The sequence below is a fragment of the Pteronotus mesoamericanus genome, unplaced genomic scaffold (assembly GCF_021234165.1).
Source record: "Pteronotus mesoamericanus isolate MK-2021 breed Mesoamerican mustached bat unplaced genomic scaffold, CSHL_Meso_final scaffold_705, whole genome shotgun sequence".
In the NCBI taxonomy this organism is placed as follows: Eukaryota; Metazoa; Chordata; class Mammalia; order Chiroptera; family Mormoopidae; genus Pteronotus; species Pteronotus mesoamericanus.
Window position 1 is genome coordinate 4,415,872 of NW_026555326.1, and position 26,809 is coordinate 4,442,680.

General features: G+C 42.0%; 1 protein-coding gene across 1 annotated transcript; it reads right to left on the reverse strand.

Annotated features, from left to right (window-relative positions):
* Positions 1–21,136: 21,136 nt before the first annotated feature.
* Positions 21,137–23,802, reverse strand: IL20 (interleukin 20). Its single transcript, XM_054562829.1, has 5 exons — positions 23,644–23,802; positions 23,312–23,377; positions 23,042–23,194; positions 22,273–22,347; positions 21,137–21,214 (listed from the first exon to the last, which is right to left on the reverse strand). Exons 1-5 carry the CDS (start codon positions 23,800–23,802, stop codon positions 21,137–21,139), a joined length of 531 nt encoding a protein of 176 aa, XP_054418804.1.
* Between the last annotated feature and the right edge of the window lie 3,007 nt (positions 23,803–26,809).

Here is a 26,809-nt window from a genome sequence, read left to right on the forward strand (position 1 = left end):
TTCCTTCCACAACCATTAAAGAACCTTTCATATTCCAGGCACTGGGCTCATACCTGAAGGCACTCAGTCTTCCACCCCAACACTGGGCAGGAGGACGAGAGAAGACCTGTCTCCAGTATGACTGCCAACACATGGGCAGTCACCTCTAAGTGAGGCCCGAGACCAGTGCTCAGTACCCTCCATCATGCAAGTCTGACCTCCAGCGTCTCCCTCGAGGTCTTCCCATTCTGTTCTTTCAAACTCCACAGGCTTCAAAGCCTCTGTTGAAAATCCATGTCTGGCCCTCATAATTCTCCAGCTCTTCCTCCCATCCAGCCTAAATTCTCCTTAGTGTGAAATCAGAGAAAGCAGCTCCTCAGCCACAGTTGTATTTCATCCTCACATTCACACTAAAAAAAACTGACTTCCGTCATCCCCAGGCCCCATTCCCAATGAGGCAGAAATCTGCTGCTTCAAGGCGAAACACGCAGGAATTGCTGTATCACTCACCTCAGGGCCTGGAAAGTGGTACGCGAGGTCTGCTGTTTGGAGGAGGCTGGCTCCTACTACAGAGGGGGAAGGTGAGCAGGCACCCTCCCCACTCACCGGTCAGGGGCGTAGCTGTGGGCGGAAGGTTCCTGTCCCAGCTGTGGAAGTCGTTTCAAAAGTAAAGGTATGCAGGCCAGCAAGGTTTTGTGGAGATTCATATATATATGAGGGCTGGGGGAGGGGCGGAGAAGAGGGAGGTGGAGGAAGGGAAACGGGTCATACTTTCCTAAAGAATTACTTCACTGCCTAGTCACCCTTCACTTTAGGACAGTGGGGCCATGGAAAAAGCCACCCCTGAGGTGAGATGAGGCCTGGGTCTGAGTTCTGGCCCTGCCACTGCCTGTGTGACCAGGGGCAAGTCTCCTAGGTATCCTGAGCCTCAGTTTCTGTGTCTATAAAATTAAAGCAAACAGAAAAGAAAAGGAAGAAAGGGAGAGAGGGAGGGAGGGAGGGAGGGAGGAAGGAAGGGACTGTCCTACCTTGCCCAGAGGCAGGTGTAAGGAACAAACAACCCGGAAGTACCTTGTAAATTCTAGACTCATGTTCATATGTTATTGCCGTGCAGCATACACCAGTCTCCTTACTGCCCAAATCATTCAATAATTATGCCCTATAATGATGAGACAGTAACCCGGAGTCTAAGGATAGCCTATAAACACTCCTTTAATCAGCCAAGGACAGGAATTTCAGGAGTGTTTCCTGACACGCAGCCACCCAGGGTTATAAATACTCAACCAAAATATTCCCCTCCTTAGGCTCCTGCATGTGCACGGCCAAGCCTGAAGCTGGGGGAGCTGGCGTCCTGGGGGCCAGCCTCGGACTGCGCAGCACCGCCTCGGCTTCCCCAGAGGGTGCGTCAGTGTGGCCTTTAGGAAACATCAGTGCAGTCATGAGACCTAACTGCTTGACCGGATGCCCAGCTAGCAAGGCAGCCAGGTTTCAGCTGCCCATGTGTAAAATGAATGGGTGGCCTGCAGCCGTGTTCACAAAGCATATTCCACAGAACCTAGTCCTGAGGAATGCTCGTCTACAAGGCTCTCCATGAAACAAGAGACTCATTGTCAGTCCATTAGAGAAGCCTGGCCTGTGCCACCCCTCTAGGAACCATATGCTGCCCCTGAGAATACTAAAGACTCCGCCAAGTCCCGCGAGGGCAGGGCGGGATGTGTGTTTAGCTTCGTTTAACCCAGCACTTCCCATGAGTATTTGACCACATCCCACAGAAACATTCGGGGAAACGCTAGACTCTGAATCAGGGATTGGCAAATTCCAGGCCAAGAATAAGCTAAGAGTGGCTTAGCCCTATGACCCAAGAATGGGTTTTACATTTTTTTAATAATTAAAAAAAAATCAAAGGAACAATATTCTTTTTTTTTTTTTTTAATTTTTACCCAAGGATATGTTGATTGATTTTAGAGAGAGAGAGAGAGACAGAAACATCAATGTGAGAGAGATGCTGATGGGTTGACTCCTGTATGGGCCCTGATCAAACCCACAACCTAGCTATGTGCCCTGATCAGAAATCAAACCCACAACCTTTTTCGGTGTAGGGGACAACACTCTAACCAACTGCGCCACCCAGTCAGAGCATGAACTACGTTCTGTAAAATGTGAAAACTTTGTGAAATTCAAAGTTCAGGGTCCACAAATAAAGTTTATTGGAACCCAATCACTCCCATTTGTTGACACATTGTCTATGCTGCTTTTGTGCTTCAATGACAAAGATGAGTAGTTGTGGCTGAGACCATGTGGCCCACAAAGACTAAAATATCTACTCTCTGGCCCTTCAAAGGGAGAAGTTGCTGACCCCTGCTCTAAATTACCTTCTTACACAAACATTCTAGGGATCTCCTAAAACCCGGGTCCAGGAGTAAGATGTGCTATGAGGATGTGCTATGAAGATAACTTTCTCCTGTTCAGTGCAGAAGGCAGACACTGAGAGGAACAGCCTTGCCCAGGCTCTCCAGTTGGCACCAGCACCGCTTCCCTCCATCACGCATACACAATGTTGCTTGTTTCTTTAAGCAGACAATCTGCAATCCCAGGCCCCACGCTACCGCTGCCACTGCCTCTACAAGAACCAAGCTTGAGTCTTTAGCTCCAAGAGGATCTGAGTTTTGCCCTCTGGTTGTAGGCAAGACCCTACATCATACCCTTTCCTCCCCCTTGAGGATTGAAGGCATTGCTAAAAATCCCTAACTACTATGGGATGGAGATGCCAAGAGGCATTGTTAAGACAGAAGAGAAGACAAAGTAAGACTCTTAGGGTGACAGATAAAGGGGAGGCAGGAGAGGGCTGGAAAGACTAGACAGTGAAGGCAGGAAGCTGAGAGACAGTTTGAGCCTCCAGGGCAGATGCAATGCTAGATGACGATCTCCCCATAGGCAGGGGGGATGAGCTGTTAGCAGTGCAGGCTAGAACAGAGCCAGGAGGTCTTGGAGAAGCTCCAGATATCCACCTGGGGTCATGAGTGGCTCATTCTGTCTAAGGAAGGATTAATAAAATATGGACCTTCCGGGCAAACACATGTCTGAGTCTCAGGCTCTGTTGAGCTAATTGTAGCACAATTACCTGGGAAAGGAGGCTAAGGAGAGACCTCAGGGACCTTGGCCCAACATCGGCTGTGACTGCGGGCTATGAGGACGAGCTTGCATGCTGGCAGACCTGGACTGAAAATGTTATCGAGCTACCTGTGAGCCCTCGGAACATCAGCTTCCTCATCTGTAAAATCGAGTCCTCATCGCACCACAAGCGCACAATTGCGTAGAGCCTTGCTACTCCAATTGTGGTCCGAGGACCGGCAGCAATAGCAATACCTGGGAGCTTGGGAGAAACACAGAATCTCAAATCCTTCCCCAAGGCTACTGAAATAGAATGTGTGTTTTAAGAAACTCCCCAAGGATAAATGTTAATGGAAAAAAATACGATAAAAAAATAAACTATTTTTTAAAAAAGAAAAGAAAAGAAACTCCCCAGGTTATTCTTATGTGTACTAAAATTTGAGAAGCATATACATAAAACAGAAACAAATGAAGGATTTAACCCAGTGTCTTCCACGTGAGAAGCGCCTAACAAAAGAGGGCTTTGAGTGAAAGGGGAAAGAAATAGAGCCGTGAGTCTCAATGAGGAATTCCCAAGGGAGTTTTGCCAATGCCTGGAAATATATTTGGTTGCCGTAATATATGTCATGAAAGGGGAGTGGAGTGGGGTGGAGTGAAGGTGCTCCTGACGCGGAGTAGAATGGGCCAAGAATGCTGGCAAACAGCGCACAGGGTGGCCCCGCCCCACCAGGTGTTATGTGACCCCAAGTGTCAATAGTGCTGAGGCTAAGAAACCCTGGACTAGAGGAAAGTAGTGGCTGTGGGGAAAACAGCTGAACTAGGAAGAGGAAAGGGTAAGAAAGGAGCAGTGGACTGCTGAGATGGTCAGGGGACAGCAAGATGACAACGTAGAGGGCAGTGCCCAAACGCTCCTTGGCGGGAGCGGACAGGCGAGCCTGGCCTCTGGCTTCCCCCCAGGGACACTCTGAGTCCAGACTTTGAGAGGCTGGAGAAAGTGAGGTCTGTCTGTTTGTCCAGGTCCATATATTTTTATCCAAACTTCATTGTGGGCCAGACTAAAACCTAAGGCTCTTCTAATCTCTCTAATCTTTGTGCTTTCTAAGACTTGGGAAATTTTCTTTACAAAAATATTGGGCGAGAGAAAGTTGCTCTGAAGATAAACTTTTCTTTACAAGGCACTTTCTTTTCCAAAAGGCACCTTATTAGATTTAGGGCCTTTATTCTGCTAATCTCCTGCCCCTCTGCCCTGTATATCTGTCTGCAGAGCTGGAGCTTGCCATTGAGAAGGAAATCTACTCCCACTCCACATCCTCTGCAGATTCCCCTAAGCCTGTAGAGAGAAAGGGACCTACACAGATGGAGAAGGGTCCCTCTCCACTTCTGGGGGAAGCAAGCAAGAGCTTGTTCTTACAGCTGAATACCCCGTCTTTCTGACTGATGAAATGCCACGCAGGAGAGAAGTGACAAGCATATTAATTAGGATTTCCTGAGAGTCCAGAGATAAGAGAAAGTTACATCATCATGTCTTCCATTGAATTGACTTCAATCTTTACTCTAAAAAGATTTTTATCTTTCTGTTGGCTGAGAAAGTCATACAGTAGGAGATGCAGCGCACCTGGGCATTTTGTCAACCGCTTTTCCTGTATTAGCTGCCATTATGCCAGGAGCAGAGATGAGAGGTGATGTCCACTGGTTGGCCCCTTAGACTCACATGTTGCCCTTCCTCTTTCTCCTCTGTCATTGGTCCATTAAATGATTTACTACAGGTATTTCAAAGGGTGAAAGTAAAACTTAAGTCCAATTATTTTTACATCTGAACAGCATGCTCAGATATATGAAATATTTCTCAGTGAATTTTCTCACTGGATATTCACCATAACCCTTTGAGATATTATTTCTTTGTATATTAGAAAGCTGAGAGTCAGGAAAGTTCAATAATTTTTCCTAGGTCACATAAATAAATAACAGAGTCAGAACTAGAGTACAGGTCTTTTGGTTTTTAGTATAGTATTCTTTTCCCTGTACCATCTTCCTGTGTAACTTTTCAAACTTACATCCATTTATTCATTTACTGAATAAATATTAAAAAGCATGTACTGAGAGTCAGAAGAGGCTATGAAGAAAATGAATTAATATGAAACTGTGTATGTAGAAGGTCCGGAAGATACAAATCTATAGAAACACAGAACAGAGCAGTGGTTGCCTAGGGCTTGGAGTGAGTGAGGTAGGGGTGGGTAAATGGCTGGAATCAAAATGACTGCTCACAACTACAAAGGTTCTTTGGGGGGTAAAGAAAATGCTTTTTTTTTTAACTGCTGAAGATGTTAGAAATTATTTTAATGAAGGTGATCATGAAATGTGAGGTGGCTTGATTTTATCAATCTGTCACCAGACCATGTCAGAAGTATTAATATTGGAAATGTGGATGCAAACCTGTCTATTAACAAAACTGTTGAATAGTGTTTGAGAAACAGGATGAAATAAAGTATTTTTCTTTTACAGATACTTTTCTAAATCCGTTCTCTACCCCTCTCTCTTTTGGAGAATTACTTGTGCAGACTGACAAGGAAAAAATTAATTCTTCTTAAAAAACAAATTAGAGCCTATTTACAAACCATGCGAAGGGGGAATTTTAAGTAGGTATTATTGGAGAGCTGGTTAAAAGTGAATACAGCTAAGTAACAGAGTATACCTTTATTTCTGCAAATATGAGTCTTCCCCCCAACTGATTGTTCTTTCACTTAATGATTAATGACTAATGGAAATCAAGAGAGGACAGTGAATCAAATATGACTTAAGAGTGTGGAAGGGGACCTAAAAATGGCACTGACCCCACAGCACTGCAGGCAGGAGTGAAGGAGTGGGAAGAAGGGCCAGGGTCTCAGCTTTTAAGCAAAGGCTTCTGGACAATCACAGGAACCAGACCGCAAGAGACATCCAGTTCTGACAATTGCAACTGCCTCCCAGAAATCAGGCTCCTGTACCCACCATAGCCGCAGTCCATCGACTTTGAATGCCAAGGGCATGGGTATTTTAAGTGAATACATGGCACTGTATTGGTTGGAAAAAATGGTAGTTACAGAGTCTCCTGAATAGATCCAGGTAAAGAATTGTGGTCCTTTTCCCTGTGTCATTTTAACTCTCATATATCCCAGAGTAGGTGGAGACTTTTTTTTTTAAAAGGAGGAAAGGAAGGAAGGAGAAAGGAAGCAGTTTTACAGACTCTCCAGACTGATCCCCCTCTAAAACAGAGGAACTTCCACATCCTAACTCTGATCATATTACTCCTCAACCCCCAAATCATCTTTGGTTTCTCATAAGGAAAGTTCTGTCTCTTCCCCCTCACCCAACTGCTCTTCTTCTGCCTTTCCGGCCTCCCTGCATTGTCTACCACAGAGCCGATGACCTATCTGGTCCAGTAAATGTGGTTGCTCTCAAAACAATTCCAAATTTCAAAACCAGGTAAATGGAATGCATTTAAGGAGAAGGAGGAGTTAAATTGATTTTACTTTTGTGTGATTCTCAACTGGTTATTTCTATGGATAAAAGTTCATGTAATGGAATGCTTGCTGTTCAACCACTAAAAACAATTTAGAGTTACATTTTTAAAAATCTTTTATAATATTTTATGTTTAATACCAGATTACAGGATGACATGTGAAATATAATCCCACTTTTGTAAAAGAAATAAAATGAGCATAAGAGTTGAATGTGATCTAAAAATATAAACACCTTTGAGTGGGGAGGTAATGCATGTTTTCCTTCTATATAGCCAACCTGTGTTTTCCAAGATTAAACAAGTCTAGTACAAGTGCAGAGGTCTAAAAAAGTTATTTTTAATTTAAATAAATCATTAGTTTTACTACTGCCCACTGAAAATTCTTGAAATTCTCTGACCTGGCGGTGCACATTTTCTGAGACCTCCCCAGCTTTATCTCCCCCAATACCTCTACCCACCATGCTCGCAGCCAGACAGAGCTGCTCACCTCCACCTTGTGCCTCCTCTTTTGCTCACAGGATCTGGGGTGTCTTAACCACCATTTATTGTCTTGACATAGAAAGATGGTCATGATACATTATTGACTGTCAAAAGCAGATTGCATATGTGTGTACAGGCTCCTGTACCACCCCGTGTATGTATGTATGTGTACACACATGTGTATACATATATGTACATTTATACAAATACATACATACACTTGTAAAATTTTGTATGTACACACACAGAGCCTGTTAAGAATACTTATTTTGAAAGGGTAAGATTACAGACTAGGTAGACTTCTGTTTTAACCTTTAAACTATTTTGTATGATTGATATAAAAAGAACTCAGTAAACACCTACAGAGAGAGAGATTGGCATTAAAAATTTTACTGTTTTTCCGATGGACATGAGCAATGATGGGGGGATTGGCTGAGTGAATGAGGTGTGCTGGGCAGAGGGGACAAAGGGGGAAAAGTCAGGACAACTGTAATAGCATAATTAATAAAATGAAATTTTTAAAAAATTTACTGTTCTTCGATGTCTTTTCCTTGAAGTTGTTTCCAAAAGCTGAAAAGAATTTCTATCACCCTTGAATACCACAGCAACTTGAGCTTCTTTTGTGACTCTGAATCTACTCTCTTGCTCTCCCTCCTTTCCCCACTCCGCCCCGCCCCATCCCTCCACTCTCCCCCTCTCCCCCTCCCCCTTTTCTTCCTCCTCCTCTTCTCCCTCTCCCCGCCCCTCCTCCTCCTTCTCCTTCTCCTTCTCCTTCTCCTCCTCCTCCTCCTTCTTCTTCTTTCTTCTCCTTCCTCTTCCTCTTCCTCTTCTTCCTCTTCCTCTTCCTCTTCTTCCTCTCTCTCTCCTAGAGTAAGGTCATGGGAGGACAAAGGAATGGATCTTATATACTTCTCTTTTCCTAACACTGCTCAGCCCAGAGGAGTAGGTTGCTGAATAAATGAACAATAAGATACTCAATTTAAAAAGTATTCAGAATGATTTGAAACCTGCATTTTGGGTTATTGTCACCACATGAAGAATTGAATAAAGAGTTTTCAACTTCTGAAAACATTGTATTGTAGGTTGGATTTTCCCTTGAAGGTATGGTAGACATCCCACTGCCCCTCACGTTCAGTTTCTCTCTCCATAGAACACAGGAAACCTGCACTTTTTTTGCTCCATTGAAGCTGGGCATGGCCATGTGACTATTTTGACAAGTGAAATATAAGTGGAAGAAAGGTGCCATTGCAGGCAGAAGAATTCAAAGCTATGTTCTCATATCCTATTGGTATTGAGATGGCAGCATTATAGATTGGAAGCATTTCCGTCAGCCCAGGTTTTGAGTAATCCAAGATGAGCAGAGTCCTCATGCTAACATATACTGGACATGTGAGATAGATGAGAGATAACTTCTGTTGTAATAAACCACTGAGAGAGATCAAGGTATTGTTTGTTGCTGCAGCATAGCTTAGCCTAACCTGACTAGTACATAAGGAATGTTATGGGGAAGAGGGATTTAAACCCCTTTATAATTCCTTTCAAAACTCAGACAATGAATTCAGACTCTTCTATAAGCAAAACTGTGATTCTATATGCTATTTAGACAACTCATTCTAATCACAGAGATTCTCAAAATCCTTTGATGGAAAGCACTGCTTTCTTCTTGAGCTTAATGAAAACAATGCATTCAGCAGGATGGGGTCAGCTTATGGCATGAGGCTGACCACTTTGGACTCCAGCAACTGGCAGCCCAGTCACCCAGGAGTCACATAATGGGACAACAGCTCCAGAATGGAAAGTGGATGGGAGTCTAAAATCCTATCTTCCAGAGAGAGCCTTGTGCTCTTGGCAAGAGGGATGGGAAGGATCCTTCTACTGGCAGGTGCCAGAAAAACATTTTGAACAAGCCAACAGCCACACACACACACATACACACACACACACACACAAGTATTCCACCACACATAGCCATTTAGTATAGATATTCAAACTGTCAAAGAAAAGCAAGCTAGGACCTGACAGGTCTGACTTTGCCTCAATATGAGGATCCAGAGATTTTGTTCCTAATAAGGCTTAAACATGATGTTTGAATTGCAAAATGACTTGAGTTCCTAAACCAAAACCTTTCTTTGTTTGTTTGTTTTGTCTCCTTATCTCCAGGCCTTACCCACAAGTGAATGATCAAATCCAGGGAATTTTCAAAAGTCAAAAGACTGATGAAAAGTAGGTGTTTGCAGCAGCAGTGGGTGGGGTGGGACTCTCTCCATTTAGACTCTGCCTTCAACCTCCTGAAAATATCCTCTTTGCTCATGAAAGAGAGGGTGTTTCCCGCTGTATTTTCTGCCTGAAAAATGTCATTTTTATCTCACCTTCATTTCTAAAATAATAGCTTTATTAAGATATAGTTCACATGCCATAAAATTTGCCTTTTTAAAGTGGACAATTCAGTGATTTCTAGTATAGTCACAGAGTTTTGCGACTAGCACTATTTTCTAACTTGGGAACATTTTCATCACACCCGAGAACCTCGTACTCATTAGCAGTCACTCCCCATTCCTCTCTGCCCTTAGCCCCTGCAAACTACTGGTTTACTTTCTGTCCCCATGCATTTGCCTATTTCAAACATTTCTAGACATTATATTTGAAGAATTATAAAGATAATTCCAAGCTTAAAATATCTTCCTCTGATGTGAACTTATATTTGCTGCTGGAAGGAGAGTACGGAATTGACAATCCCAGATTACATTAGTCCAATCATAGACGGACGATTCAAAGCTGGTGTTCTGTCCCTGCTAGGGCCAGCCTACTGAGGGATGACCGTGACTGCCAGGGTGTAGCACTTTGGGATTTCAACCCAAAGCTTGTCAGGGAGGTTACTAGGGACCCCCTTCAGCAGGCTATGAACACTGATGGTTGTTGCTCCGATCCTGTAAATCTGTGGGGAGTTCTGCTCATCTCAGTTGCCCAAACTTTTATCAACTTCTGAATTTGGATAACTTCCCTCAGGGAAAAGCTGTCCCCAAAGCTGGGCTCACTTCTCTGGATTCCAGCTCCCAAACCTTAGCCCTGGAATTATGCCTGTCTTGTTAACTCTCTAATACCTTCAAACAGGTGTTTTGTTTTTTTTTAATTTTCTGATTTTTTCCAACTTATCTTGAATTCTCAATGAGAAGTTGCATTTAAAAGCCAGCAGCTGTTTCCTCCTTCAGACAGGCAAGGTGAAGAGGAAGATCCTTCTCCATATTCACCTGCTCCCCGACAGCTGCAGAACAACCACTGCACTCTGCTGTTGGTGGGAGAGGCACGCCTACCATGTGGGGTCTGTGGGGCCTGAGTGAGGTAATCTGGACACAGTGCTGAGTGAGTTTTGCAGGATCACACTCCCCTCTTTGTTCCAGACTCTGTAAAGCTCAGGGCCAAATTTTGATCCTCTGACAACTTACAGTTCTGAACCTCATGATCTGTCTTTTGTGGAACAATCTTAGTTCAACTTCAGGGTACTGTCTGTCTTCCAAGGGTTTCATCTACTGTCCTTAAATCTTGGTGTATTGCATATATCTTTATAAGCCACTCTATATCACTTTGATAGGAGGTAGGACATAAAAAAGTAAATGAGATAGGTTATATAAAGTTGTTTGGAACTGCTATATGCTATACATGAGACAAGAAATACTGATGTTCACACAAGATTGAACCACTTTCCTAGGGTAGCAGGACTTCAAGGTCCTTTGTTTTCTCATGCCACTTGCTGACATCCTTGCTCATCCTGCAAGGTTTAATCCAAAGATCCTTCCTTCACAAAGCTTTCCCTGGCCTCCCCACATCGATGTCTTCCCTTAAGCACATCGGGTGTTATAGCAGGTCCAGCCATTGTTAACACAACGAGAACAGTTTGCGTCACATTGGTGTAACCTTGAAGCTAAGGAGAGTGGACATGAGCATGTGTGAACAATGACAACTTCACTATACTAGTCAAGGAGTGGGGGTAGATGCCACTGAATGAGCATGTATACTGTGTGGCTGTCACATTAAAAAAGACTGAGTGAGTAGAGGAATGAATCTGCATCAAATTTTGCATTAAGCTTGAACATTCCTCCACAGAAACTATTCAGATGATTCACCAGCTATGGTCAACTGGTGACTGACAGCTTTATTACGACGTGCCTGCTCATACATCGCATCTTGAGTAGAGTTTTTTGTTGAAACATCAAATCACCCAGGTGACTCAGCCCCTCTACAGCCCAGATTAGGCACCCTGCAACTTCCAGCTTTTCCCAAAACTAAAATCACCTTTGAAAGGGAAGAGATTTCAGGTCATTGATGAGATTCAGGAAAATACCATGGGGCAGCTGATGGAGACTGGGAAAACTGTGAGGTCCCAAGGTGCCTACTTTGAAGGGGACTGAGGCATCACTATCCCATGCACAATGTATCTTGTATCTTGTATCTCCAATAAATGTCTCTATTTTTCGTATTACATGGCTGGATACCTTTTGGACAGACATGGTATTGATGGATAATAACTTCCCCTATCAACCCCATTCTCTTTATATATTTCTGGAATGTCCACAATACCTAGAAAGGAAAATTGCCTGGAATTGAACTCTTTTTTTAACTGATATCAGTTTTACTGATATATAATTGTCATGCAATGAACTGCACATATATAAAATGTACAATTTGGTCAGTTTTGGTGCATAAATATATTTGTAAAACCATCATCACCATCAAGGTAATGGACACATCCACCACAGCTTTTAAACCATCTATTGTTTTTAAGCGATAGATGGTTTAAAAAAAAAAAACATCTAGTTATGTTTTTTTTTTGTTATGGTGAACATTTAGGTTGTTTCAAATTATTATCTGTGAAAAAAAAATGAAGCTACCATGGGCATTCATGGACAATCTTTGTACTGACACTTGTTTCCCCCCACCCTTAGATAAACACCTAGGAGTGGAATGGCTGGGTCATATGATAGATGTTTGCCTAATTTTTAAGAAACTACCATACTGTTTTTAAAATGTCGTATCATTTTACATTCCTAACAATGATAAATGACAGTTTCAGTCACTCCATACCCTCCCCATATCAGTTGTTGCGAAGGATATGAAGGAATTGAACAAAAACTGATATTGTCAACTTTTTATTTTTGGCCATTCTAATAGGCATGTTGTGCTATCATCTCATTGTGGCTTTAATTTGCATTTGCATAATGACAAATGGTGTTGAGCATCTTTTCGTGTACTTTTTTCTTTTTCCTTTTTTGCCATCTGTCTTCTTTGGTTGTTTTCTTATAACTGAGTTTTGAGTATTCTTTTTGTAATTTTTTTTATCCTCACTTGAGGACTTTTTTTTTTTATTGCTTTTAGAGAGAGAGGAAGAAAGAGAGAGAAGCACTGATTGGTTGCCTTCTTGTATAAGCCCGGACTTGGGATCGTATGTATGTGGACCAGGAGTCACATATACCCAGGCCCAAACAGGGGTTCAAACCAGAAACCTAGGTGTGTGCCCTAACCAGGAATTGAACCCACGACCTTTTGGTTATGGGACAACTCTCCAATCAACTGAGCCGCACTAGCCAGGGTGAGTTTTTAGTATTCTTTATATTTTTTAGACTCTAGTTCCTTATTATATACAGACAGGATTTGCAAATATTTACACCCAGACTATGGCTTGTCTTTTGAAGAGCAGGTGTCTTTTGAAGAACAGAAGTGTTTAACTTTAATGAAGTCCAAATTATTAATTTGTTTCTTTTGGTGTCATATCTAAGAACTATTTTGCTAACACAAAGTCACAAATCTTTTTGCTCAGGTTATCTCTGAGAAATTTTATAGTTGTAGATTGCACATTTAGGCCCATGATCCATTTTGAGTTAATTTTTATATATGGAATAAGGTTAATTTTTTTCATATAATATCTAATTATTTTATCACTATTCTTGAAAAGATTTTTCTGTCTTAGCTGAATCACATTTGTGCCTTTGTCAAAAAATTAATTACCAATATATGTATGGGTTTTTTCCTGGACATTTTATGTTCCACTGATTAATTTGTCTATTTTTACATCAATATCACACTGTCTTTATTGCCACAGTTTTATATAAATCTTAAAATCAGATAATATTAATCCTTCAATGTTGTTCTTTTTCAACGTTATTTTGGCTATTTTAGGTCTGTTGCTTTTTAATATGAATTTTAAAGTGAATTTTCAATTTCTACTTTTAGTAAGGTTGCTGTGCTATAATTTTTATTCTGATTGCATTGAATTTACAAATCAATTTTGAGGTAATTGACATCTTAATAACACTGAGACTTTTAAACCATGAATATGATATAGCCCTTCATTATTCAGGTCATCTTTCATTTCTCCCAACAATGGTTTGCAGTTTCTAATGTGGAGAGATCTTTTACACCTTTTGTCCCCAATTTATGACCAAGTATTTAAAAAACTTTGATGCTATTGGAAATAGTGTTTTTTTTTATTTTAATTGTGTACATAGTACATGGAAATACAATTCATTTTTGTATAGCAATCTTGTATTCTGCTACCAAACAGAGCTTTCTTATTAGTTCTAGAAGCCTTTTATAAATTCTATCAGGTATTCCTACCTAACGCAACATGTCATCTATGAATAAAGGCAGTTTTACTTCTGCATTTCCAGTCTGGAAAATTTTTGTTTGTCCTCGAATTGAATTGATGTTTAAAGGTCCTGGAAGTATTGGAACCTGAGTTTTTTTTTATTATATTTTATTGTTTATGCTGTTATAGTTGTTTCCGTTTTTCCTGCCTTGCCCTCCTCCACCCAGACCCTCCCCACTCCCTCAGGCACTGTTGTCCATGTCCATGGGTCATGCAAATATATTCTTCGACTACTACATTCCCTATGCTGTCCTTTCTATGCCTGTGACTATTCGTTAACAACTAACTTGTATATCTTAATCCCTTCACTTTTTTCATCCATCCCCCTTCGCCCCCCTCTCATCTGGCACCCATCAGTATGTTCTCTGCATCTATAATTCTGTTTCTGTTCTACTTGTTCATTTATATTGTTTTTAAGATTTAATTATTGATAGATATATATTTATTACCATTTTATTGTTCATATTTTTTTTATCTCCTTCCTAAAGAAGACCCTTTAACATTTCATATAATACTGCTTTGGTGATGATGAACTCTTCAGCTTTTTCTCCTCCAAGAAGCTCTTTACCTTTCCTTCAGTTCTAAAAGATATCCTTGCTGGGTAGAACAATCTCAATTGTAGGTCCTTGCTTTTTGTCACTTTGAATATTCTTGCCATTCCCTTCCAGCCTGAAAAATTTCTTTTGAGAAATCAGCTGACAGTCTTATGAGAACTCCCTTGTAAATGACTAACTTGCTTTTCTCTTGATGCTTTTTAGATTCTCTCTTTTATCTTTAGCCTTTGACATTTTGATTATGATGTGTCTTGCTGTGGAACTCTTTGGATTCATCTTGTTTGGGACTCTGTGTATTTCTTCACTTGTATGTCTATTTCCTTCACCAAGTTAGGGAATTTCTCTTTCACTATTTTTTCAAATAGGTTTTCAATTTCTTGCTCTCTTTCTTCTCCTTTCAGCACCCCCATTATGCAAAGGTTTGTGTGCTTGAAGTTGTTTCAGAGGTTCCTTACACGATCCTCTTTTTCTTGGATTCTTTTTTCTTCTTCTGATTAGATGTTTTTTGCTTCCTTATATTCCAAGTCACTGGTCTGAACTTTGGCTTCATCCACTATAGTGTTGATTCCCTGTAAATTGTTCTTCATTTCAGTTAGTTCATTTCTGACTTTTTTTATGGTTTCCATGTCTTCTTTTAATGCTTTTGAAGTTCTCTATGAGTTCATCTGGTCTTCCCCTAAGTTTATTCAGCATCCTTATAACCAGTGTTTTGAACTCTGCATCCAGGAGATTGCTTGTCTCTATTTCGTTTAGTTCTTTTTCTGGAGTTTTGTTCTGTTCTTTCATTTGGGCAGCCTCCCTATGTTTGTTTCTATATACTAGGTAGAGCTGTTACGACTTCCTGGCTTGGTAGAGTGGCCTAATGTAGTAGGTGTCCTATAGAGTCCCTTGACACAGCCTCCCCATCACCCAAACAGAGTACTGGATGTGAGCCCAACGTGTGCACTGTGTATACTCTCTTCTTGTAGTTGAGACTTGATTGCTATTGGCAGATCAATGGGAGCATTTTACCCAGGCCAATCAGCTGCAAGGACTAGCTGTGATCACTGACAACCAACCTCTGCCCTCCATGGAGGATCAGTGGTACAGGGGCCCCCTCTATAAAGCAGGAGCTACTTCATCAGGGCTCTGGTGCCTGCTGAGTTTGCCCCTTGAGTGTGTGTCACCTGTGGATGTGGTTGGGTGGTGTTGCTCCAACATGGCCTGTAGCTTTCCACTGTGTGTACTATTTCTGGCATCTCCCTGGAGTTGCAGGCCAAGATCAGCCACCACCTGTGTTCTCCCCAGGGCCACCCAGCGTAAATTACAAAGCAATCTGCGGGTGGCTGCTACTTGTGCTGGGCTTGGAAATGTCCGAGTGAGGCCAGGCTGTGAACTGAGGCCAGCTGCGGCTAGTACCAGGCCTAGGACCGTGTAGCAAGAGGTAAGGGACTCCCTGAGGCCAAGTGCTGTTTGTTTGAAAGGATTTAGGAAAATCCTAAGCAGTAGCCAAGAAAAGCTATTTGTATGGAAAAGTCACTGGAAATGTCTTGGGGGAACCCAAATGTTGGGCGGGGCAGAGTCTCAGAAAATCACAGGGTAGGGCAAACAGTATGAGGCAGGTTGATCAAGTCTCAGATATGGCACCTCCCTGCCTGCTTTGTGGCTCTGTGGGAAGAGGATTCAGAAAAGGAATGATGGCCTCTGCCAGCCCTTCTATTTGGGAGAAAGCTGCCCCCCAGCTCTTGCCCTGATGCCAGACATGAGTTCCTCCCTGTATGTTTCTGGTGCCTTTCAAGCTGCTGCCCCAGTGCTGGAGCTCAAAGGGAATGAGTCTGAGTACGTCTGCACATGGGACCTCTAAGAGGAACTGCCTGGGAATCCAGCAGCTTCTGTCCTCCATAACCTCAGTCCCTGCTAGTGTTTACAGCCAGAAGTAATGGGGACTTATCTTCCTGGCACTGGAACCCTGGGCTGCGGGGCCTAGTGTGGGACTGGGACCCCTTGACCCCAAGATATCCCTCCTGATTTTTATATGCCACACATGAGTTTGGAACCAGCCCATTCCTTGTCTCTGCCCTTCCTACCAGTCTCGATGTGATTTCTTCTTTAATTCTGTAGTTGGAGGGCTTTCATTCAGCTCTGTTTCTGGTGGTCCTGAATAATGGTTATTCTGTAGTTTAGTTGTAATTTTGATGTGGTTGTGTGAGGAGGTGAGCCATTTTTACCTAGCCTGCCATCTTAGCTTTCTCTCTGTAGGAACCTGACTTTTAATGCCAACTTTGCCATCACTCACTATGTAAATTTTGTCAAGTCACTTTTCCTCTCTGAACACCACTTATACCCAGTAAAGTAATCTGAATGTACTCTCCCCGTTCTGACATTCAGTAAACAAAGAATGCACTCTGAAAGGTGGTAGCACTCTCTTTGTAACCCAGAGCTTCCTGCTTCTAGGCCTCTGCTCTCTACTCTCTTCCAGTCAAGGATTGACTCAGTGCTCCTGACAACTGTGTTGAACTGAAACGTATCACCTTTCCTCCTCCCAACCTTCCAGTGAAAAAGGGGAGTGGTTCCATTCAGTCATTCTCTCACCATTTATTCTGCACTTCCTGTTGGCAAGGCCTAATCTGTTTTCTAGCAAAAGGCAAAGCCTCTCAACTCATGAAAAAGTTAGCTCTGGGTTACATAAGCAGAAAAAGCAATTTCATTTAGTTTTTGGATTTTTCCTTTTAAATACATTCTATTCTCTTGCTTTGAATTCAGACCTTATCAGTAATGTAGGGTTATAGTTTGCTGAGATATGGTAGGCTTAAAATCTAAAAAAACAAAGTCCTGTCCTCCAGGAACTTAGAAGTCCATCAGGGAATGGTCTGTTTGTTCTTCATCCCCGAAACCACGGTGAGAATGAATTTTTTATTCTTTTTTATTCTTCTGAGTCTCCGCACATTTGGATCTCATTCCTAGGTTTGGGAGATGCCCTTCCTTGTGAGAAGGAGCCCCCCTCCCATCAGAGGGAAAGCTTGTCCTTTCCCTAGCATCCAGAGCACAACTTAGGCCTGTCCTATCTGACACGCTAACCTCACCTTCTGAATCCATTGTGGGTGATACAGTAGCCATGCAAACCCTGTCAGGTGATGGGAGGCAGCAACAGCTACACTGGATCCCCTGAGACCATAGTAGCAATTCCATTTCTAAAATTCAGAATCTTCTGTTCTGTTTCTGAAATTCAAAATCTTCTTTTATTTTACAAGCGCAGTGTGGAATAAGTGAAGACCACCCAAATGAGAACAGGTAAAGGCTTTCTATTCAGAGCTGGCTATAGCCTGCAGGGGTGAGAAAGCTTTACAGTAGGAAAAAAAAGGGAGCCTTCAGGTATGCCTTGATTGGAGGTTGTTGGCAGGAGGAGCTGTCAGTGGAGTGACCGAAAGCCAAGGGTCCTGTGCGATGGCTTAGGGGTGCATATTTGACTTTCTCCTGTTCATGCTAAGTTGGAAAGGAGACAAAAATTAAGAAAGCTGTTCAGCTATTAATCAAGTTCTGGCCATTTGGGGCCAATTGCTACAGAAGTTATGGCTTGGCTTCCTGGGCTGGTTGCTGCAGACTGTGGATCAGAATTCTACTTTTACTCATGGACTGGTCATTGTCCATTTGTATATTCAATCTTTCAGCAGAAACTGAGGCCCAGAGATGTAGAGTGGCCCATCCAAGCTCTAATAGATAGGAGTAACCAGAGGTGATAGATCAACCAGAGGCTAAGCATTTTTATCTTGTCATCTCCAAAGGAATTTGCATTCTGCTTGTTGAGGAGACCATAGGAAAATGAACTTCAGTAACACAAACATTGTAGAGATAAGATGCAGCAGTAAGTTTTTAGTTAGTGCCACAGCTTGGCAGAAAGGATCATCGCTCTCTTCTCCAGGCAGAACCACTGCTATAGGCAGAAACTCTCTTGATCAACGCTTTTTGTGTACTGGGCATTCCAACCAGCAGCAAAGTGAAGTGGTTAAATGCATAGTTCTCTGGTCTGTCTACCGTATTTATAATTTACTTCCACTGTTGTTAGTTGTGTGAACTTGAACATGATGCATTAACTTTCTGGCCTTCAGTTTCCATGTCTGTGAAATGGGAATGACCATGGCATACGTGTCACCAGGTTCTTGTGTAGTTAAATGAGCGGATCCTTGGAACATGCAGAGACAGTACCTGATACCTAACAAGTGCTTGTACAACTTAGTTATGACAATTTCACTTAGTCCTCGTGTCAATGCAGTATGGAAAGTAGTATAATCCCCACTTTGCAGATAAACAAACTAAGGGTGGCTATGTGAAGGTCAAGATTTTCACTCACGTCTCTATGAAGCCAAAGCTCATTATCCCTTCCCACTGTGTTTCTGAGCACAGAATGCCACTGTCGAGAAAGAGACGAGTAGAGTAGAAAAGCATAGAGGGCTGTGCTGTCAGAGTGTCCACATTCAACTCTTGGTTCTGCCCTTGCACAAACTACTTCCCATCTCAGAGCATATTATCAATTGCAAACAAGTAATAATACCACTACTTTAAAGGGCTTTTTAAAGGATTAAATAACAGAATATATCCGAAGTTCCCAGCACAGTTCCTGACATATGCTAAGTACTTAATGATTTTAATTATTGTAACTGGAAGTGACACTTGTAAACCATTCTTTAGGAACCTGTCCCTCAATGAACCTTCATGGGGTTTTCCTTAACCCCTAACCTGGATTGACCTCTCCAATACTGAATTTCTCATCATTGGCACTATGGTAGGTCAAGCAGAGAAAAGACGATTGACTTGGATATGGTCCTTCAGGGAGACAAATAAAGGTAACAAAGTCAAAGAGGTAACTAAGAAGCAAAGACGTGACAAGTCAATGATGGAATGGAGTTGCAAAAAGACTAAGCCTTCCATGGCCCAGACTTTCAGAAGAGTCAGAAATGTTTCCTAGAAAAACAAATGAAGGAGCTTTGTGAGTCAACCTCAGACACACTAATCTGGAAGACTCACATCATTGGCAGGTAAAACGAGCCTCCTCATTGTCATCCAATGTCTCTTGGAGGTGGCAGTTCTAAGTTTAACACTGAGTTTAATGAAGTTGACTTCTCAACTCTTCCTTGATAGTTGAAGCTAACTTTATGTTGGACTAGTTAAATAAAACCAGGAGACGTGTGACTGGGAAATCTGACGGCAGAGAGGTGACACAAGGTGAAAATCTCACAGAAAATGGGTGATTAAGATGGGAAGCATGAAAGCAGAAAATGCCTCGTCTTCAGAGGAATACAAAAGACCATCTCTTCCCTGAAAAGTAGATATTATCATCCTGTTTTCCAGAGAAAGGAACTAAATTCCAAGAATGTTAAGTTTTACAGCCCATATTACTCAGGTAATAAGGGTAAAGTCATGATTTGAATCATATATTTAAATGTTTGAGTAGTTATCTATGGGTGGTGGAGTAATGGTGATTTTAATTTTCTTCTTTATATTTCTCTGTATTTTAAAGAATTTGGGGGGCGGGCAGTAGTTCTTAATTGCATAATGAGAAAAAAAACTAGTGAAATAATTTAAACAAATCAGGGTGCAGGCTGAAGGCTGGGAGCCAAAACCAGAGGCAGTAAGCACAGCTCTCTGTAGGAACATTAGTCTGCTGTTTCCAAAATTGGGAAAACTAAACTGTTAACTGAACTGTTAAGAGTGAGGTGGGGAGAAAGGAGGCAAGCAGCCCAGTGCAGAATTACGGCTCCTTACAGCCCAGGGTGGCTCAATGTCTCAACATGAAAGGGTCCTGGAGAGAGAACACTGACTTAATAGGTGGTCATGAAGACAAAGACTTGATTCAGAAATAACCTGGATCCTGGGGCTAGATAGAATCCAAAGTGGGAGGGCCTCAAAAGAAGGCTCATGCATCTTTCTGGGCAAGGCTCAGTAACTACGCTTTGCACGTGTGTGTTCTTAACCCTTATGAATAGAGACTCCGGCCCATTGTAATTTGTGTTGCAATCAAGATCTCTGACTCAAGAGTATGGTAATCTGAAATGAGAGAGAGAAAAACCCCAAGGTACGGAGAGGACAGTACTCAAGCCAATAAGGTGAAAGCGAAGATGGCTAAAACCCCTCCCTCAGTCACGGTCCCTTTTTGTGGAAGGCAGAGTCATGAGGTCAAAGATGTGAGTGAACTAAGAGAGAGCAGGGAAGGTGTTCAGGAGGAGAGAGAAGGCTCAGGTGCCCACTTGCATCCTTATTCACCAAAGGAACAAGTGATTCTTAGATGATATAGGATGCAAGCTCATCTCCATCATTGTTTCTGTTCCTGGAACTTTTTAAAAAAACTCCAAACGGATATTATGCAAAGAAAACTTTATTCACAGAATAAATTTCACATTGGAACTTCTTCCACAATCCACACTTAGTAACCATTGTTTCGGTTTATAAAATCATTATGGCAGTCAGTATGTTCTTAACTGAATAAAAATGAGAACCCCTCCCCAGCCACTTGTCTAGAATTTAGAGTTTGTCTACTGGTTAAAAATACATGGCATGCCCTAGTCAGGTTATAAATATAATCCTTGAATTTTTTAAAAACACATGTTCAAGTACAAAAATAAATAGATTAAATAGCAAAAATAAATAAATACATTAACTAATAAATATATCCAAAAGTACAAAAGATATTACCAAAATCTTATAAAATCATAGTCTAGATTAAGAAAGGAAACACATGAAAACAATCACAACAAGGAAACAAATATTAAATAAACAACATACATAGTGACAGCACTAAATGATATAACAAAGAGATGATGGTCTGGGGTCATGTCTCCACAGGACTCAGCACTGGGACTCTTAGCCAGGAATACTGACAGCGGAGTCATCGCTTTCCTCCTATCTCGTCTTCTCCATCCACTGCAGGAGAATGTCTAGCTCTCCCAAAGCTTTCACCACTGCTTCATGAGGCTTAAGCTGAAAGACACACACATATGTGGTAAGCAAATCACAAAGAGACAGCATGTGCCCCAAGGTTAATCCTTTCCTTTTGTTGTCAGCTCTGTTGTGGATTGTAAGCAAAGCATTCTTTTCAACATGGAAGAACTGGAAAGAAGTTCAAGATCTCTGTAGAAAGAACCTCAAGATCTCACAAGAAGAAGGAAAATCACCCTGGCCTTACTTAAGGAAACTGAGGCCCTGGGGGTAGCAGAATTGAGACTGCAACCCAAGCCTCTTGCATCACAGAGATCAAAGCGGTGAGGCTGTTTTTTAAAAAGGGGTATGTATGAGAGAGAGAGAGAGAGAGAGAGAGAGAGTGAGAGTGTGTGTGTGTGTGTGTGTGTGTGTGTGCGCACGCACAGGAGTTGCCTGCTCTGCATGCTTCAGTTGAACAAATATTTATTGAGCCAAGCACTGGGTTGAGTTGGGATCAGGAGAGGAATTGTACAACAATCCAGTGAGGAAGACAGGCAGAAGGAGGCAATGAAAATGTAGCACAGTGAGTAAATGAAGGAGTCCACACAGGACGACACTGAAGGCACTAAACTCAGAAGTTATAGTACCTTCTTGGAAATGATGCCTAGGCTGAGTCTTAAAGAATGCATAGAATTAGCCAGTGAAGAGTGGACTCCAGGCCCTTCTGGCAGATGTATAAAGGCACTGAGGTGAGAAACAGCATGGCGTGGGTTTGTGGGAACTTGTGAGTGACTGTGTTGGAGGATATGTGTGAGTGTGTGAATGTTGGGAAACTACAGTTTCTTATTTGTGCAGAAGGAAGATCGCATATCTCTGGAGTGACTTTATGGAATCGCTGACATTCCCTTTTGATTCTCAAAGTATCTTCCTGAGAAAGCACCCTTCTAGAGCCTGGATTGGTGTCCCTGGGGTACAGCAGAGAGATAGTCCACAAGACCTCAGAGGGCTATTAACCTGAGGACTACAGGATTCCTATCAGTATGAGTACCTATCCCGCCCATCTATGATCTCAGTTCTAAAAAAACACTCATCCCAACCAAAGCCAAAATTGCGTATACCTCTTTGAAGTGATTCATAATCTGGCTGTATTTCTTCATTGCTTCCTCCCCACAAGGACATATCATATGGGCATGCTGAAGAGAATGCCAAAGAAAGATAGGTTTTATTAAATATTCTGAGTTTCTTCCATTAACATGAAAAAGATGGGAATTGTACTCTCTGTATAGATACTCCATACTTATAGAAAAGTCTTCAGGCCTCATCATTTGAGATCATTAACCTAATCATCTGTAAAAGAGGAAGCCAGCTTTTTAGGCTCAACTACAGAGTTCATTGCTTCTTTTTAGAAAAAGGTAGCTCTGAAGGAGTTTGTGGTCACAGTATCCCATCTGGCCTGCACTCCCCACCTCAGCTCTGGTCTACTCCCTCCCAGAGAGCCCCTATAAAAGAGAGGATTGGGTTAATAAGTATTATTCAGACCCTATCTTGAGATCAAATCCAATGGCCTTGATGATTGGCGGCCTGGACCCAGGACACACTATTACACATGCCATCGGATACCTCACCTTAATTCCATAAATAAGAGATAATTGTCATTAACATCAAACAGCAAGCATTTTATAGTTCTTTAGACTTTTTACATGGAGCATATATCCAAAAGTCAGTAAAACTGAGTTCATACTACCTAGTCATATAGCTCAACACAGATTATTAGAACTTTCAGACTCAGTTTTTCCATCTATTAAATAGGAGTAAAAAAGAGTTTATTTGCTAAGTCATTGAAGCTGTGTGCTGAGAGGCATCTTTTTTCCCTACATCCTTACTCACACAGAGTCGGAGGTCCTTCTTGACAGTAAGAAAAGAGTTGGCAAGACTGCTGATCTTTCGGAGGATATGGTGGTCAGTGGTTGGGTAGTTTTTGAATACTGTGTCCAGGTAGAGTCTCAGTATATGGCGGAGGAGGCAGCACTGATCTGCAGGCTACAAACAAAGATGAGTGTGTTGGTGGCAGGAGGGTATCCAGGGACTAGACTGAGGATGATAGAGTTGCCCCTAGTTCATCTTTCCTCCCAGAACTCCTATGAGCCAAGCACATACCTTTGTGTCTTGCAAAGACTCAGTCTTCCTCAAGATTCTGTGATCAATGATTTCATCTTTGGCTTGCTAAACAGAAGAAGACAAGGCAAGAAATGACACACTGCCGATGGCTGCCAGGGACCTAGACATGAAGACCTCTCACCCCTCCTTGCCATGACCTAGCGGGCAGTGTCCCTTTCCAATACACTTTTAAATTATGAACTACAGATATTTCCAGGGAATGCAGCCTTCTGGTTAGAAGTCACCAGCCTGCCTCTTTTGGTGATCATACTGCTGGAGGACAGAGAAAGGTAGAAGCAGCCACAAAATTGGGAGGTGCCTCCCCAACATACCACACGGCCCCGTATCTCAGAAAATCCATTTTGCATTTCCTGAAGGTTTGCGGTGATCACACAGCTTCCCAAATGGAGTGTCTTCAGCCCAGCAGAAGGTTTCCAGAAGAGATAAAACACGGCTGAGAAAAGGCAGAGGGGGAGACCAGAACCTTTCATCTTGTGCCAGAATCTGGAGACCACAGGAGCTAGGAATTCAAAGGAAAGAGCATGACTTACTAATTTCCCCATCTCATGCCATAAGAAGCTAATTCAGTCACCAGGGACATGCCTTCCCCAGATGTTTCATGGGGGTGAAACTTAATAGCTTTATCTGGCTTCCTACAGTCTGTTGCATTCATCTCACTTACAGAGAAAAACTGCTGAGCCTCCTCAAAGAATAGCCTTCGGTGGCTTGCTCAGGATCTGAGTGTGAGTTGGTGCTACAGGTCCCTGTTCCTTTATACTGTCTCCGTCCCACCCCCCATCATCATTGCCCAGCAGCTGAGGCCTGGAGCAGCAGGCACTTGCAGTGAGTAGATAGAGGATGACATCTCTGGGGAAATGTCAAAACTTGTTTCCGTGAATTGACATACATCGTCTTCCCTTCCAGAATGCCAGTGTAGCTCACTCTTCTGATCCCTTTAGACCCGCGGGGAAACTAAGGGAAAACAGAACTCACAGAAGCTGTTGCTAAGCCACCAGAAACACTTGGAGAAAATTGGATTTTATGGCCACCTCCAGGCAAAGGAGCTTAGCTCTCTTTGACATTTGTCTGAGATAAAATCAGTTATTTGGGGAGAGCAGATTTATTTCAGCCCAGAAGGCAAATAGAAAGTCAATGATTTCATAATAATCCTACCGCCAGGGAAAGGCAAGATCCAATGGGCAATCAGCCCAGTTCCACCTAGCACTCCTCCACCCTCCAGCGGTGTGGACTCCACAGTGCCCTCTGCAGGAAGACTGCAGTCGTGCACACCTGGGATGAATCCAAGAGCACCCTCTTTCCTGGCCCTTTAACTCTCGCTGAAGGTCAAATGATCCCAAACACAGAAAAGAAAGGCAGAGGAAAACTGATTTCTTCTTGGAGTGAGCCTTTCTCCATAAGATGGCACTCTATAGTCTCTGCTGAGTTTTAACATGAAATAATAATGAGCGAGGGTTAGCGTGAGGAGAGTGAAACACTTAAGGCACAAAATTCTAGCGGTCCCCAAGTCTCAGTGATCAAGATAAATAATATTTTAATGCAATATCAAAATTAATGAAAAAATCATGATAGACAAAATATCAATATTTTAAATAAAGACAGAATCTGATAGTGCCATGCTGAGCCATATTGGAACCCAAGACAAAAGGGAAAATGAGTGCTCCTATCTACTTATATACAGTTTATGTTTTTATGTATCTTTAGTGATTAAGTTTTTCCCAGAACTATATGATAAAAATATTAGTGATGAGTCTTCACCAGGAAAGTAAAATAATAATAAATCTGTATGGGGCTTAAATAAAATATTTAAATTTATAATGATGTTGTGAGTTGTAATATAGCTACTTTTAAATTTTTCAATATTTTTCAACTACTTTAATGTTTTGGGAAAAAATAACATACATAAAATACATAAAAACATGTGTGTAGGAGTGCACATCTTTCCTTTTTGCCTTCGGCTCCCGCACGGCTGGGCACAGCACGGGTATTCATTACCACTTACTGAATTCTTCCCTCGGTGCCAGGCAGTGCACTAGACATATTTTATATCCACATCCACCTGAGATACTGCCAAATATAGGAAAAAGTAATAAACAAACCAAACCCAAAAGCATTAGAAAGAACTCTGTGTTTGGAGACAAGAGAACTGGGTTCATACCACTGCTCTACAAGTTCCCATTAATGTAGGTTGTCCCAGTTTGCCCTGGATCTAGGGGGTTCCTGAGACACAGGACTTTCCATTTTAAAACCAGAAGTCACAGGTAAGCCCAGATGACTTAGTCAGCCACCCTACATCTCTGTGAGCTTAGACAAGTCAACTCACCTCTCTGAGTTATTATCTTAGCCCCAAACTAATGATAATTAAACTTACCCCAGAAACTTGTTTTGATGTTTAAATAAAATAAAGTCTAATTTGTACACCTAGAACATAATGAATGATTAATTCATTTTAAATAATGACATTAGTTTGCCTTGAATGTAGTATATGATAAATTCAACAATTCAATCAGCATTTATTGACTACCTACTCTCTTGAATATTGTGCTAGGTACAGAAGAACAAAATTAAACACAACAATTACCTACCCTCTAGGATATTTTTTCCTAATGGAAAAGACTACCTTTAGATGTGACCCTGAACACCTTGAGGGAGATGATTGGGAGAACTGGGATGATCCCCAGAACTGTAGATAAAGTAGGCAGAGGAAAAGTTCTCTTACCTGAGCTCAGAAACGGCTGTTGCTTCCTATACCCTAGAAGTCTGTTTCAAAGCCGAGGCTTCCAATTATTTATATATGTGACACATGAAGGAAGTGAGCTCTCATAGGTGAGGGCTGAAACTCCCTTGAAATTTCTCTGTGCATAGCACTTCCTCCCACCTGAAGACAGTTTAACTGCTGGCTGGATTAACTCAACACTTCTAAGAAGCACTTCTTAGGATGTTACTGGTTATAGTTGGATAAAAGACGTGCTCTTTCTTTCTGGCTCCCTTCCAATGGTAATGAGATCACTGAATAAGAGAACTGGAAGAGAATTCATTCCAGGAGGCTTTTGTCTTCTCCTTTCATTCCAGTCCTCCTTACCAGGCTTCCCCCCAACCCCAGACATGGTGGGCTCACTCCTGCTGTTTCTCTTTTGCTTTTGCTGTTACCACCCTTTCCTTCCAACAGCGGCCACCCTTCTTTCCCTCCATCCATTATTAAAGAGTAGACTCCAATTCTTCATTCTTGACCTTGTCCAGACCACACCAATCCCACACTTCTCTGGCTTCCAATAGCAGATTTGTTCTGCAGCACGTGAGAAAGTCTACTGCTGCTCTCTATTTCATAGGCATTAGCCTTTTCTCCCTGAGAACACTGAAAGGTTGTTTTTTTTTTAATAGAGGGACTAATCTGTCAGGTAGGACCACATTTTGGCAAGATTAAATCAAAGCACTGAGATGAACTACATATCATGTTTCACACTCTAAAAATTATCAAGA

Bases quoted from the DNA above. Each gene is read 5' to 3' on its own strand.
- IL20 (XM_054562829.1), bottom strand. From the start codon at position 23,802: ATGAAAGGTTCTGGTCTCCCCCTCTGCCTTTTCTCAGCCGTGTTTTAT. The intron at 23,378-23,643 runs GTATGTTGGGGA...TCTTCTGTTTAG, and splicing joins CTGAGATACGGGGCCGTGTG to CAAGCCAAAGATGAAATCAT. The intron at 23,195-23,311 runs GTATGTGCTTGG...CTTTGTTTGTAG, and splicing joins AGTCTTTGCAAGACACAAAG to CCTGCAGATCAGTGCTGCCT.